This window comes from Fundulus heteroclitus, unplaced genomic scaffold (assembly GCF_011125445.2).
Source record: "Fundulus heteroclitus isolate FHET01 unplaced genomic scaffold, MU-UCD_Fhet_4.1 scaffold_172, whole genome shotgun sequence".
NCBI lineage: Eukaryota > Metazoa > Chordata > Actinopteri > Cyprinodontiformes > Fundulidae > Fundulus > Fundulus heteroclitus.
In genome coordinates, this window is record NW_023396584.1 from 121,825 (window position 1) to 137,588 (window position 15,764).

The 15,764-nt window shown below is 43.7% G+C and overlaps 1 protein-coding gene across 2 annotated transcripts in view; it reads right to left on the reverse strand.

The window, feature by feature from the left end:
* The window catches only part of LOC105922827 (NLR family CARD domain-containing protein 3-like), a 55,743-nt gene that overhangs the window by 1,564 nt on the left and 38,415 nt on the right, over window positions 1-15,764 (reverse strand). For both annotated transcript variants that reach the window (XM_036129457.1, XM_036129458.1), the window contains exons 5-7: window positions 14,299-14,487; window positions 8,884-9,060; window positions 1,084-1,257 (exon numbers count right to left, since the gene is read on the reverse strand). In XM_036129457.1, coding sequence (XP_035985350.1) covers window positions 1,084-1,257; window positions 8,884-9,060; window positions 14,299-14,487 — 540 coding nt within the window. The remainder of the gene's footprint in view (window positions 1-1,083; window positions 1,258-8,883; window positions 9,061-14,298; window positions 14,488-15,764) is intronic.

A 15,764-nucleotide genomic window follows, 5' to 3' on the forward strand; every position in this document is an offset into this window, starting at 1 on the left:
CATGTGTACGCACACCAGCACGCCATTTTCCTTTTTAGATCACAGCTGTACCTATACATTTGGTACCAGGTTCTGGACTGGTTCTGCCCAGATTCAACCATAGATGGTCAATGCAAAGCACCTCATGAATGTTAATGTTTATAAAAATTTCATTTTTCCATCATGGTGACATGGCAGCAACGGAGAAAAAACTAAGAAATGTTGGGAAAATCTCCCAGAGAGGCATTAATTAAACGTGGAAATCAGAGGTAAAACCTCAAATGTTGTCCTCATTAAAACAAGTTGTTATCAACAAGGCCAAGAGCCACCTGTGACAATGGACACTGCCTCCCTCCTTCCCCCGTTCAGGACCTACAAGCTATACCAACGTGACATCTCCAGACCTTCTGCATTACATTAACGCACAGTCTACTGTGTATATAGCTTTTTGTATAATATAATATCTATTTTGTTTTATCTGCACCATCAACACCAAGTCAAATTTCTTGTAAATGCAAACCTACTTGGCAATAAACTTGTTTTTGATTCTGATTTAATCATGCAAAAAGGACTGTAGCAGCACGTGCCAGGGATTATCTATTAGGACACTTATCTACTTTAATCGAGCACAAAATCATGCAAAGAAATGCAAATTGTGGTGACTGTTGAATGTGGTTTTCAGAGAGTCTTTTAAAGGGTTGAGGAAGGTCTTGATTAGTCCATGGTTTCTGGAAATGGTCCACAAAGGAGCTCTGTATGTTGGAGGTGGGTCAAGGGTCCTTACAACTGATCCCTGGCATGTGCTGCTACAGTCCTTTTTGCATGATTAAAGTAGAGCCCAGTCTGCACTATTGGGTGAAAAGTCAACTGCCATAAAACCTACAAAAATATAATTTGCTTTGATTGTCACAAATCACCAAAAATCTGTCTGTTGGAAACAAAAATGCATCTTCCTGAGTCCATCCCTGACAACAGATGGCTGCTTTATTCTTGGAAAATTCATTTTTGTTGCTAGATAGACCCCATGAATGGATCAGTAGATTCTAAATGTAATAAAATTTATATCGAATAAAATTATACTAAAACTAAAACATGGAATCTGACCTCAACATCTGTAGTTTGCAGAGGAGTGTCTGGAGGAAACCTGAGAGCTCCTTCACTCCAGCATCTTTCAGGTCATTGTAGCTCAGGTCCAGTTCTGTTAGATGGGACGGGTTGGACTTCAAAGCAGAGCCCAGAGAAGCACAGTTGATTTCTGACAAACTGCAGCGCCTAAATCTGAATAAAGAATAAAACATGTGAGCTGAAGCCAACAGGATGCAGGTTAAAACTGAAATATAAACAAATAAATGATAAAATGTAGAAAACTAATTTCCCAGAATGTAAAAGTCCCAGAAACATGTAACTGGAGTGTGATATTTGATCCAGTAGAACTAATTTAAAGAGTTAAAACCAGCAGAACCAGAACATGTAAACATGACATGTGAAGGTACAGATCAAGGTGTGTTTCTCAGCAGTGGCGGCTCGAGATGAAGATGTTCTGGGGTTAGAGTTGGGGGGGGGGGGGGCACTAGAGGTTGGAAATTACCACACAACAATAAACTCTACTTGAACATAAATCCATCCATGATCACTTGCTGCTGCTGGATATTTAAGTCTGATCGTTCTGGCGTCTGTTTAAAATGCTGCTGTCTTCTAGTCTGGGTCAGGGTTCTGCTAGAACAGTGGTTCTCAGACCCATAATGTTCTAAACATGGATCATTTAACAGAGTTTCAGCACAGTTTGTCCTGGATTCATCTTCAACCTAAACCAGCAGCCTGCAGGGAGGGTTTTCTCTAAGGAAACATGGTGCCTGTTTAAAGTTCTGCTCCTTCAGTCCCTGATCACTGAACATTGGTCCCATGTTCTGCTGCTGGGCTCAGATGTTCTCCATCATACTGGCTCAGTTGTTCTCAGTGGGTCTCTGTGTGTCTGGTGGCTCATTCTGAGAACTAAAACCTACAATGAGGAGACTTTCTCCACCTGCGGCCCTCAGCTGTGGATCAGAAGACCTGAGGGCAGCTCAGAGGTTTGAACTAAATAATAATCATCTGGATTTTTCATTACTTCTTTGTACAATCCAATTAAATAAGAATAATAAGAATTCCTTTCATATCACATAGTGGGGAAATTCAGATGTGACAGAAAAATAGTAAAAGAAATAAACTGTTTAATCTAATGTAAGCGCTAAAGAAAAACACCAAGAGTAGAATCTAAGGGGAAATATCAGGCTGAACAATAGGCTAAAAGAAGAAAGGAAAAATAAAGTTATTTGGTGTTGGAGGAAAAATAACTTAATCCTATTTACCTAGCACACAATAATGGAATATGCAATACTTCCATACATCCCATTCTATAATGTACCAAGCTTATACAAAATGCACCATGTATCACAGTCCAGCAGCATCACAGCCAAGTAGTGTAAAAGTTACCTTAGCATTTGGTACCATGTAAACAATTAATGGCGGAGTTATAACATGTATAACGATCTGCATGATGTAGACAGTTATTTGGTAGCTGCCAACACAATTAATGGTTGCATAACGACTGTGCAAAAAAATGGATGATTTATACAGGCATTATTATGTTTGTTGGTAGCAGCAGAGATTATAAAGTCTGACTGCAGCCGGGTGAAACGACCGACAGAAGTGCTCCTTAGAGACTCTGGGATGTAGCAGCCTGTCACTAAAGGAGCTCTCCAGCTTGACAACAGCTCCATCCATGAGGTTGGAGACATTGTCCATCAGTGATGTGATTTTCCTTACAGTCCGTCTGTCTCCCACCCCCTGCACTGGGTCCAGGGCACATCCCAGGACAGAGATGGCCCTCCTGATAAGTTTATCCAGTTCCTCTCAGCTACAGACCACCTGTTGCTCCAACAAACCAGAGAAGATGGCTGATGCCACCACAGAGCTAAAGAAGATCTTCAGGAGCACCCCCTGCTCTTCAGGAGCGCCCATGCCTTCTTCGCTGTGGTCTTCCTCAGAGTATTCCTCACCTGGATTGCTGAGAACGACAGGATGGTGGAGGGGGGCTCATATGTGGAGTGATCTGAAGTGGAGGGGGTGGATCATGATGGCAGCTGAGAGCTGAAAAATGTGCAGTTCTCGGTGGAAGAACAGGCAGGTGAGGGTATCTGCAGCATGTTGGGCTGGGTTGGGGAGGCTGGCTGGTCCAACCTCAGGAAGTCTTAACTCAGCTCATTCAGCAGTCACCTACAGCCTGGACGTTCTGTTTGTGGCCTGAGATGGTCTTAGGCTTTTCCAGACATCACCGATCTTGTCCTGCTGCAGGGACTCAATTTTCTTCCTTTAGCTGTTCTATCTTTCTCTGATTTTCCTCCTCAGTCTTTTCTGCACATCTTTCAGCTCTTCTTTATCTCCTGACTAAAAAGCCATTTTCTTCTCTCTCAGCAAAAAAATTATATCCAGGTTTACTCAGGGCTTGCTGTTGGAGAAAAATCTCACCTCAATGGAGGAACAGTGGAGTCCACAAAGAAGTTGATGTAGTCAGTGATGCATTTTGTTATCTGATTTAAGTCCTCTCCATCGGGGTCAAACAGTTCTTCCCACTGAATGGAGCTGAAACAGTCTCTCAGGGCTTCTTCTGCCTCCTCTGACCATCTCATCACTTTGTGTCTTACCACTGGCTCCGTGATAACCAGGGGTTATATACAGTTTTAAAGTAGATTAAATTATGACCAGAAAAACCCTGGGGAAGAAGGAATGTGGAGCTGTATGCTGTAATGAACAGTACTGGGGAACCCAATATTCAGCCGGACACAGAGTACGTTTTAAAAAGGTGAGTTGTGACAGAACCGGCAGGCAAACAGAACCAGACTGACAAGGGGTTGCAGGCAGTGACAGACCAAACAGTGATGAAAGCAGGGGCTGATCAGCACAGGCGCTGTGGATCGAGGACCTACCAGAATGGGAAAAGCAAGCAGCTGGAACTCACACAGAAACTAGGTAGATTTGTTCAGCACACAGACACTGACAGCTTTCATTAGTGAGGGCTGAAACAGGAATGGAGCAGAAAAGTATAAACTTCTTAATCAACCACTTAATCTGGGTGGCATTAACTTGGCCTCTGGTAATACAGTAAAAAATCTTGGTGTTATCGTTGACCAAGACATGTCATTTAAAATCACATATTAAACAGGTTTCCAGAGTTCTCTTTTTTCAATATTGGGATATTGCCAAAATTAGAAATATTCTGTCCAGGGGTGATGCTGAAAAACTAGTCCATGCATTTGTTACTTTAAGGCTGGACTATTGTAATTCTTTACTATCAGGAAGTCCACAAAATGCACTTCAAAGTCTTCAGCTGATCCAAAATGCTGCAGCAATTATGAAATGGGAAGAGGATCTATCAGTCAGCTTTGAACAAGACTTCTGGGCTCAGATATGTCTAAGAACTTTCAAATTGACTAGTAACACCAACTTACAACTAATACAATACAAAATCCTTCACAGAGTACACTACACAGGACAAAGATTATTCAAGATGGGTCTGGCACAATCTAATATCTGTCCACACTGCATAGGCAATCATCCTGATAATTATATTCATGTGTTATGGTTATGCACACCAGTCCAGAGGTTCTGGACACAGATATGTAAGGACTTATCAAAGTGCTTGAGCTGTAAAATTACACCTTCCCCATCAGTTTGCTTGCTTGGTAATTTTGAGGAAAGCCCTCTGGGGAATAAAATAGTTTACACACCTGAGATCAACATGCAACAACACAACATCTGAGCGGGCGTAGGGAGGATCGGGGGTCTTTTGCACACCCCCGATCTCCGATCGCGGCACGGAGTCTGGGGCCTGGAGGAGGTGCGGGCCACTGGGTCCGGGGTCTTGGCAGGGGGCTGCTGCGGCTAGCCAGCGGCTTACCGGATCTGGGGCTGACGCCTCTGCTCTCCCCAGGAAGGGATGGGGGGCAGGGGTGGCTAGGGTAAGGTCGGGGTGGGAGGGGGTTTATTAGGTATATAGTGGGTGAGGGGGGGCTCTGGTCGGATGGCCCGTACGGGTCGTGTCTGCCCCCCCTCTTTGGGGGGCCTGGTCCGGGGGGCGCCTAGTCCGGGGGTGGGGCCGGGGGTCGGGCACAGGCAGTCGTATTGTTGAATTCTGGTGAACCCCCCCCACTTGGGATTTTTGGATGTGAATGCTATGTGGGAATGTGTGTACAGTGTCCTTTTTTTTGTGTGTCTGTGTGTGGCGAGTGGGGCACAAGGGAGAGATGGTGTGAATGAGTTGTTTTTTTTCCAGGTTCGGGTTCGGTCCGCTCCCTCTCCCAAGATCATCTCAAGTCTCCGATAGGTGCGGAGCCCATCCCCCCACGTCCTGCCCTCCTCCACTGCGTTGGCGGGCGCCTTGGCCCTCTGGCGCATTGACGGTCCTCGGGTTTGGGGCGGGTTCCTGGGTGGGCGCCGGCCCATTCCCGGCGGTGGCTTCGCGGGGCCTGGCCCCCCGGGGGGGGCGGCCGGGGCCCCTGCCACGGGGGCGGGGCGCCCCTGGGGCCTCTGGCCCCCAGGGCCCATGGCCAGGACAACTTCAGCGCTGCCGGCTGCTGGCGGAGCCCACGGGCTCGTCCCCGTGGCTCTTGGGGGTGTCAGCATTGCGGTGGCTGGGGGATTTCCTCGGGGTCGTCTCTCCTCTTTCCTCGGGGGTGGGGGGGGTTGCAGATTTCCTGTGAAGGCCCCTCTCGGGTGCACTGCTTTTGGGGCCCCTTTGGGAGTCCGGGGTTACGGGTCCCCTGACTCCTGCCTCTGTGCTCGGGGAAGGTTGGTCTTCGGTTCTCCACAATCACTATCAAGCTATTTCCTTCTGGATAATTTTCACCTAAACTAGTGCACTCTCACAAACTCCCACAGGTGCTGGGTCTCAGGTATTAAATGTTCACTTATATACAGAAAGGCTATAATTTATTTACTTTCTTTTTTAGGTATCACATTACACATGTCAGCTTAAATAATAATACATATGATTTAGCAATGGTATCAAGGTGTTACACGATTATATCTGTTGCTTTATGTCTGTTGGTTGTGCTGTTCTTTTTGTGTCTCTTTCCAGGTGATGGAGCAGACAGAGGACGTTTTATCATTCTCTTCCTTTTATCTCTTCTTTCTTTCACCTCTTCTTTCTCTTTTTTTTCTCTTCTTGTTTTTCTTTTACTCTCCTACTTTCCCATTGTAGTGTCCATATAATTTGAAATTCTCCCTGCAAGAATCACAATAAAGCTATTTACACGCACAAATCAAGCGGAGCATTATGGCGAAAGCTGTTTGCTCCACTTGTGAAAGTAAAATCTGTCGAGCTCTATTTGGCATTAAGATATCAATTTGTATTGCCACATTGCTAGACAGGACACTGGGGGAAAAAATGCTGCAGCAAGAGTTCTGATAAAAATCAACAAGATGGATCATATTTCTCCGATTTTAGCTTTCCTTTATTGGTTCCTGTTAAATCAAGAATAGAATTTAAAATTCTTCTTCTAACATATAAAGCCCTTAATAATCAAGCTCCATCATATATCAGAGCTCTGATTACCCCGTATGTTCCTAACAGAGCACTTCGCTCTCAGACTGCAGGTCTGCTGGTGGTTCCTAGAGTCTCTAAAAGTAGATAGGGAGGCAGATCCTTCAGCTATCAGGCTCCTCTCCTGTGGAACCAACTCCCAGTTTTGGTCCATGAGGCAGACAACCCGTCTACTTTTAAGCCTAGGCTTAAAACCTTCCTTTTTGACAAAGCTTATAGTTAGAGTGGCTCATGTTACCCTGAGCTACCTCTATAGTTATGCTGCTATAGGCTTGGGCTGCTGGAGGACATCAGGGCATATTTCTCTCACTATACTGATTTCTACTGTTCTCCAGTTTTGCATTGCTTGTCGTCATTTCAGCTTTTAACTTTTTGCTCTCTCTCTTTTTTCTTCATAGAAGGTACACCTGGTCTGGCGTGTTCTGTTAGCTGTGACATCATCCAGGGAAGACAGGTCACCCGCTACTGTCATCTAATGTAGAACAGATTACTGGATCAATGTGTGCTTCTGTGCTTGTTTGTCTGTCTTGTTGTGTCTCTGCTCTGTCTTCTGTAACCCCCAGTCGGTCGAAGCAGATGAGCGTTCATACTGAGCCTGGTTCTGGTTCTGCTGGAGGTTTTGCCTTCCGTTAATGGGGAGTTTTTCTTTCCACTGTCGTTTCATGCTTGCTCAGTATGAGGGATTGCTGCAAAGCCATCAACAATGCAGACGACTGTCCACTGTGGCTCTACGCTTCTTCAGGAGGAGTGAATGCTGCTTGTCGGGTCTTTGATGCAATCAACTGGGTTCCCTTATATGGGACATTTTTTGACCAATCTGTACAATCTGTATAATCTGAAGGGATTTGACTCTGGAAAGTGCCTTGAGATCACATGTTTCATGAATTGGTGCTATATAAATAAAACTGAGTTGAATTGAATTGAGTCCAGCTGACTGAGTACACAGAAACTGGTAGATGTAGGACACATAATGTAAGACGAGACGATCTGGCAGTGAGCATGGGAACGAGGCAGTTCTAAATAGGGAGGGGGACAGGTGAGCGGAGTTGGTACTAATTGACTGCAACAGCTGGAGCAGATAAGGTGCAGAGCAGTGGCTGGTAAGTGGCTGAGCTGATTGGAGGATGAGGTGGCTGAAGGGAGTGAAGTCCAAAGAAAACAAACAAAAAACCTAAATCATGACAATATGCCTCTTTGCAGTTAGCGGATAATAAATCCAGGGTTTTATTATGTCTTGTTTAGCATGTAACATACTGTTTAAATGTGGGGAGGGTGGAGAGCAGAGTCACATGATTAAAATTGCCTGAAATGAGGACAAGTGCCTAGGGTGCCTTGTCTGTAAGCTATTCACTGGCTGCTGATGACGTCACAGGCTGTCTCTGCATTGGCATACGGGGATGTAGGTTGTTAACCAGCTTTAATGTGTCCTCTGTATTTAACTCATCCCTCAGGGAGCAGTAGGCTGCCACTGGGGGAAGCCGGTGAGCATTGTTACAGTCTTGCTCAGGGATGGAGGGCAGCAGCGTGTAGGATTTGAACCAGCAAACTTGTAGCCTTCCCAAAAGACAAGCACCTAGGGTAACCGTAACTGGGCCACCACTCCCCACCAATAAATAAATATAAATATGATAGAAATATATATATATATATATATATATATATATGTATATATATACATACACACATATTTGGGATGCAAGTTATCAACTAATGATTAATTGATGAGTGGCCATTTTCTTATAAATCAAGACTTCCATAACATAAAGGGCTAATTTGTTTTACAATTTGCTAAATTTTAAAAAAGACACATTAATATATTTTAAAAGTTTTTTTGATGCACCTGTATATAAAACTGAAGGAATACACAAAAATTGTGGTTTTCTTACACATTTTTAACCTTGGACATATTTATAAATCCTAATAAAATAGGACCTGTTGGGTTACTGAATAGAAAAAAATAAGTTGAATAGAATAAAATATATGAAACACTAATAATCCCCACAAAATCCCAAACATCAAATGAGCTTTTAGCATCATGTTTTTTTTCTATCATGTTGACATTTTTTCAGTAATGCTCTCTCCTTCTATATTATCACATCCACACCTTCTGAGCACATCAGTGAGATTTGGTTGAGAAGTTGACCAGTTTATGTTGCCTCCACCATGACATTTTTCTCTCAGTACTCTAGTAAAGTAGTGAAGAAAGCAGACTTTACCAGCAAGATCCTCAGTGTGGATCAGTAGAATATCAGTCACAAGTCTGCAGTTTACTGTCAACACAACTTTCACATCACAAATACCACAACTAAAACACAGAGTCTGACCTCAATATCTGTAGTTTGCAGATGGGAGTCTGGAGAAAACCACAGAGCTCCTTCACTCCAGCATCTTTCAGGTCTTTGTTCCAGCTCAAGTCCAGTTCTGTCAGATGGGACGGGTTGGACTTCAGAGCAGAGACCAGAGAAGCACAGCTGATCTCTGACAAACTGCAGTTCTCCAGTCTGAATACAAAATAAAAGATGTGAGCTGAAGCCAGCAGAATACATGTTAAAACTGAAATATGAACAAATAAATAATAAAATGTAGAACATTAATTTCCCTGAATGTAAAAGTCCAAGAAACACAAAGAACTGATGTTTGATATTTGATCAATTAGAACTGATTTAAAGAGTTAAACCCAGCAAAACGAGAACATGTAAACATGACGTGTGAAGGTCCAGATCAAGGTGTGTTTCTCAGCAGTGGCGGGTAAGGATTGGGGGGGGGGGCACTAGAGGTTGGAGATTACCACACAAGAATAAACTCTATTTGAACATAAATCCATCCATGATCATTTGCTGCTGCTGGATATTCAAGCCTAATCAGTCTGGTATCTGTTTAAAATGCTGCTGTCTTCTAGTCTGGCTCAGGGTTCTGGTAGAACAGTGGTTCTCAGACCCAAAATGTTCTAAACATGGATCATTTAACAGAGTTTCAGCTCAGATTGTTCTGGATTCATCTTGAAGCCAAACCAGCAGCCTGCACAGAGGGTTTTCTCTAAGGAAACATGGCTTCTGTTTAAAGTTCTGCTCCTTCAGTCCCTGATCAATGGACATTGGTCCCATGTTCTGCTGCTGGGCTCAGATGTTCTCAGGGGGTTTCTGTGTGTCTTGTGGGTCATTCTAAGAACTAAAACATACAATGAGGAAACTTTCTCCACCTGGGGTCCTCAGCTGTGGATCAGAAGACCTGAGGGCAGCTCAGAGGTTTGAACTAATTAATAATCTTCTGGATTTTTTATTGTATCTTTATAAACCAATGAAATGTGTCCTCTGCATTTAAACCGTCCCTCAGGGTTGGCGCCGGGGAGCATTCTGGGTCTAATGATTTTTCTCAGGGACCAAGGCAGGATCCTTTGGGATTTGAACCAGCAAACTTGCAGCCCTTTCAGTCTTGCTCTATCCACCAGGCCACCTTTGCCCCACCAATAAATAAATGTAACTAAATATGATGTGGCCCTTTAATACTCACAAATTAAATGAGTGGGCTCTGGGTTCTATCAATCTCTTATATGTTTACTTAAAAGTATTATTTGGGATCTATCCACGGTATTAAGTTTTAGCACTAAACACTGAAAACTGGAATAATGAAGCACAGAGTAAATCACCACTTGACAAAAGGTAAAAAGTGTTAACAATACCCCCCATTTCATTTAAGAAAATAAAAAAGGTGAATAAATAAATATATTTTAGGACCTTTAAATAGACAAAAGTAACAAGCACTTCTCCGCATACAACACCAAAATAAAAAAACTCAATCCAAAGGGTGTCAATCCAAAACCACAGTTGAATAATATCTGCTTAAATAGTTATTATTTAAACCTAAAGCCAGAAAACCCCAAACTAACCCTACATTGCAGTCCTGTTTCAATGCTTGTGAATACGGAGACCAAACTCAATGGTTGCTTCACTCAAAGAGCAAATAATAAAAACTAAAACTGTACCTTGTGCTAGATGAATAATTATTCTAGTATAATTGCTCTGCCCTGTTTAGTCCCCCTCTCCAGTGGAAAAAACCTTGGCTCCCACACTCACGGCTCTGACTCAAATACTAGGCCACCTGTGGGGTCCACACCCATCACAGACTCCTTGTCCTTGTCTCCAACATCGCCAGAGGTCCTCTGAGCGCTTCCAGGTGGCTCAGAGAGTTCAGTCTCTCATTGTCCAGTTGGGTAACAATACTGGAGAAGCTTCATCAGTACTACACCGAGACTGGAGTCAGAGCATCAAGAGTCACTACGCACAGACCGATCCAACACATGGGCTATGATTCCTATCGGGGTTAATCAGAAACAGAACCAGACCGTTGCTCAGTGGTCCAAAGTCCTGTTTGCAGATATAAGTAAATTTTGCATTTTTTTTTTTTTTTTTTTTTAGAAATCAAGTTCCCAGAGTCTGAAGGAAGAGTGGGAAGAGTGGAGAGGTTCAGAATCCACACTACCAGAGTGAAGTTTCCACAATCTGAATATTTGAGGAGCCATGTCATCTGCTGGTTCCTGAAGTCCACAGTCAACGCAGCCATCTACCAGGACATTTTGAAGCACATCATGCTTCCTTCTGCTACTCATCCCTATTATAACCAATGGTATTACTGTCTCTATATTCAGTTTTCTGGTGCTTCTAAGCAGTTTTAAACCTATTTTCTCCTCTAATGGATTACCCTTACGAACTGTATTTATTAGATTTTAAACCACTGTCTTTTACTGTCGGTTTCCTGTCTTAATCAGTCTTAATGAATTGAACAGAAAGCATTTTACACTTCATCTGATAACCAACAAAGAAAATATTTAGAGTATCTTTAACCCAAAACTCATGTCTGGACAATCTGGACTTTCATCAGAGCCCAACAACTGGATCAGAACCAGTCTGAGATCCACTGTGCTCCATAGCGTAGCCTTCAACTTAGCTCAGTATCACAGGTTAACCAAGCATCTCAGGACACATTTGCACTGTTCACCAGAGATTCTGACCCTAACTCCTGCCTTCAGAGCTTAGGAGCATATCTCAGCAGTTAGCTTCTATCATCTGAACTCAAGGCATGAAGCAGTTCTCTGCTTCATTACTGCCATCACCAGGAGGACCAAGCCGCCTTGTTGGACAACCCACAAAGTAGAATGTCTTTCCAAACTTCTAAATTCCCCCTTTAGCTCCACATCTGTTCCACTCTAGGATCTTTCTGATCTATCACTATTGTGTTCTATTACTTATGTTATTTAGGACCCAGCTTACCAGTAAAAACAGAGAAATACAGGTTAACAGGAAAAAACTTGATGTACTGTCTGTTCACTGCCTTATCATTGATAAGGCAGTGAACAGCTGGCGACACATATATTACACCATATTATAGCAACATGGACAATAGTTCTGCCAATAGAAAGTGAAAACTCCACAATAAAAATACAATGAGCAGCAACCATTTCCATGTATTCATCTATATCATGGTGTCACATAATATTCTAATTTCTGAGACTGAATTTTGGGTTTTTATTCTCTTTAAGCAAGAATAAGATAAGATGAGATAAGATAAGCCTCTCCCTGGGCTGCCACCTTACCGTGGTGGAGGGGTTTGAGTGTCCCAATGATCCTAGGAGCTATGCTGTCAGGGGCTTTATGCGCCTAGTAGGGTCACCTAAGGCAGACTGGTCCTAGGTGAGGGACCAGACAAAGAGTATCCCAAAAAGCGCCTTATGATGATTAACATAAATGGATTTCGTGTTCCCTCGCCCAGATGCGGGTCACCAGGGCCCCACTCTGGAGCCAGGCCTGGAGGTGGGGCACATTGGCGAGCGCCTGGTGGCCGGGCTTTTACCCATGGAGTCTGGCCGGGCTAAGCTCGAAGAGGTGACATGGGTATCGGAGGGGCCAAAGGGGTCGGGTGCATTGTGCAATGGGTGGCAGTAGAGGGCGGGGCTCAAGCTGGCCCAAGTGGCTGGGGAGAGGGACGTCTGGGCCTCCCTACTGAAGCTGCTACCCCCGCGATCCGACCCCGGATAAGCGGAAGACCACGGACTGACGGATATGAGATAAGATACACTTTATTGATCTCAGAGTGGAGAAATTCACTTGTCGCATCGACTCAATAATCAAAACAAGGTGCCAAAAGGAGGAGAAGGTGCATAAGGTATATACAGTGCGTCCACATAAATACTGTGAGTCGAGAGAAATAAAAAGAAATAAAGCAGAGATTTATGCACATTTCGGTGACTTATATACATATGGATTTGGCGTTGTGCATTAAAGTGGTACCAGATAAAGAACAGCAGGGAGGTTGCTGAAGTCTCTTATTTAGCAGGATTATTGTCAGGTTATTTCACACGGTATTAAATAGTAATTGCACATTAGTTATTAAAAAGTAATTGCACATTAGTTATTTCACAAGTTATTGCATTTAGAGTGCAGCATTGTAAAGTCTAATGGCAGCAGGGATGAATGACCTGTGGTAACGCTCCTTTTTACAAACAGGGTGAATAAGTCTGTCACTAAAGGAGCTGCTCAGCTCCTCTACAGTCTGGTGCAGGGGGTGAAATGTGTTGTCCATGATGGATGTGAGCTTGAACAATACCCTCCTCTTGGCCACTTCCTCCACTGAGTCCAGAGTGCATCATAAAACTGACAAGAGATAAAGGCTTGAAACATTTCACTGTGTGATGAATCTATCACTGTTTCTTTCTCATATGAGTGTCAAAATTATTATTCAGTTTTTCTTTGTCTTACTTCGTGTTGCTCAAACTTGTTGGGTTGTTCCTGAACACTCTCTCTGAGTCCAGAGACCGTCTGCTGCAGTAGCGGTTTTTACTTTTCAATATTGTGGTGTAATTTTAATATCCACACTGGGTCCTGGCAGGTTGGGTTTGTTGTGGCTCATTCTGGACTTTGTCCTGTTTCTGTTTCTGGACTTTTCGTCAGCCTGCTAAATTTCTGCTCCAGCCATCATCTAACTCAGCACACCAGCTCAGCTCCACCCCACCTGCAATTATCTCTCACCAGTTCCACTTGTCCATCTGCCTACTTATTCCCGGTTCGGCCAAGCCATCTCCACTAAAAGATCTTTGATCGTCCCCTGGCCAGTGTCTGTACGCTGCAGCTGCAATCCTGCCTGTGTTCCCTGGTCTCTGCAAGTTGCAGTCCTGCCTGTCTCACTCAGCAGTAAGACTGTGTCTGTTTGAATACTGGGTTCACGTGAACCTGAAGAAAAACATCACATGAAAAGGATGGTCCCTCTCTCAACCGGACAAACAGAACAGTAGCTTTAGGACAAAGCTGAGGTGGAGCTCCTTCACTCCAGCATCTTTCAGGTCTTTGTTCCAGCTCAAGTCCAGTTCTGTCAGATGGGACAGAACTGTTTGTGTCTGTATGTGGTCCTGGCACTACTCCTCGAGGAAAAAAATGTATGCTTGATGTAAAGATGTGACTAAGAAATAAAATAAAGCTAAATGATCTTATCTTGTGATCTGAATCTTTCCCAAATCAAACTGAAACATCTCCATCAATATTTCACATCATTTGACTTATTTTCCAAAATTTTGTTTTTCAGTCCCAAACATTTGTGAACTGTTCAAAACTACTTTGATAACAAAAATATCAAAGAAAATAATTTACAAGGCAAAACATTTGGGCAGCAGGTTGTCTTTAAAGAAAATATGTCAAAACAAAATTATTAATTAAAATAAGTAATAAAGTAACAGTGAAGATAAAACCAACCTCAGCTTCTTTACTTTACAGACTGGAGTCTCCAGGATCTCACAGAGATGCTTTATTTCAGAGTCTCCAAAGGTTCTCCATCCTTTATGGATCTGATCTATTTCCAGTTCAGTCAGATGGGAGGACTTGGACTTCAGAGCTGAGGCCACAACTTCACATTCAATCCCCGAGAGCCTACAGCCCACTAGCCTGTGATTAGAGAAATAATATAATTTAAATCAGACTAATAAACACTGATAAAGATGACCAAACAGTGATGTTATCATCAGATGAATATCTGCTCTTCACATCTGTGAAGGAACAAATTTTTCATCACATTTGTTCAGTCAGGTACTGAAACAATTATGGGTGCGACACAATAAAGCGACAGCCTATCATCCAGAGAGTCAGGGGGCATTAGAGCGCTTCCCCCAGTCTCTAGTCTCTCTTGCATGCTTATTGCACAGAACTGGCGGGTGACTGGGAGAAAGGCCTGCCTTGGTTGATGCTGGCCACCAGGGAGGTAACCCAGGAAAGCACCGGGTTTAGCCCAAATTAACTGTTTTTTGCACACACTGTGAAAGATCCTTTGGCGGACAGGCTGAAAGAGCCTTTTCTGCTGAAAAACTTTGTGGATTATGTAAATGGTTTCAGAAGACATTCCATGTCCCAAGAGCTAGCTTCTGCAGCCGAGGATCGGAACGCCAAGATCTTTCCCCTCGACTGCCAGCCATTTCGCAATGCACCCGAGCCCTTTGGCCCCTCCTATAGGAGGTGGGCCTAGGAGATGGGCCTCTTTGACGGGGGACCCATGTCAGTATTTCCCGCGGTGCCATCTTGGCGAGGCAGCCGCCTCGCCAAGATGACAAGAGGCCATCTTGTTTATTGACAGTAACGGGCATTTTTTTGTTGTTGCTTTCACGCGTGCATATAGTGAATGGTAGGGAAAAAACAGGCGCTCCCCTCCGCCGGTTGTCCATGCAAAGCTTGTTTTCTCCACCCCACCGCCCCCCCACCCCTCTTCACCGGTCGTCCGTGCAAAGCTTGTCTTCTACACCTCAGAGGTTGCCGTATGGCCAGAGAGTACCGCAGAGGACCAGGCTTGATCCAGGGGACCAGCTGAGAGAAGACCAGGCGGAGGGACCACATCTTGGGCTTCCACTCGTTATCCCCAATTTTAATAATTGCCTCTGAAGGGCTAAAAACGTTTCTGGTTGCCGTGTCCTCCCTGTTTTTGTTGCGGCCATTTGTTCTGGGCCGTAACAACATCAATGTCCTGTTTGACCCACACAAAGAGTCTCTTCAGGTCTTGGTTTTACTGCAGAGCTGCTGTGTCTCTGGTTTCATTAAAAGCTTAATTTAACCACAAAGATGAAGAAAGATCATATACAGTAAAACAACAGAACTGACTAAATCTATCTGGATGTCCATATTAGCATTTGACCATCTCCTGTATGTAAATTTTCACTAGATTATCTCTAGACATA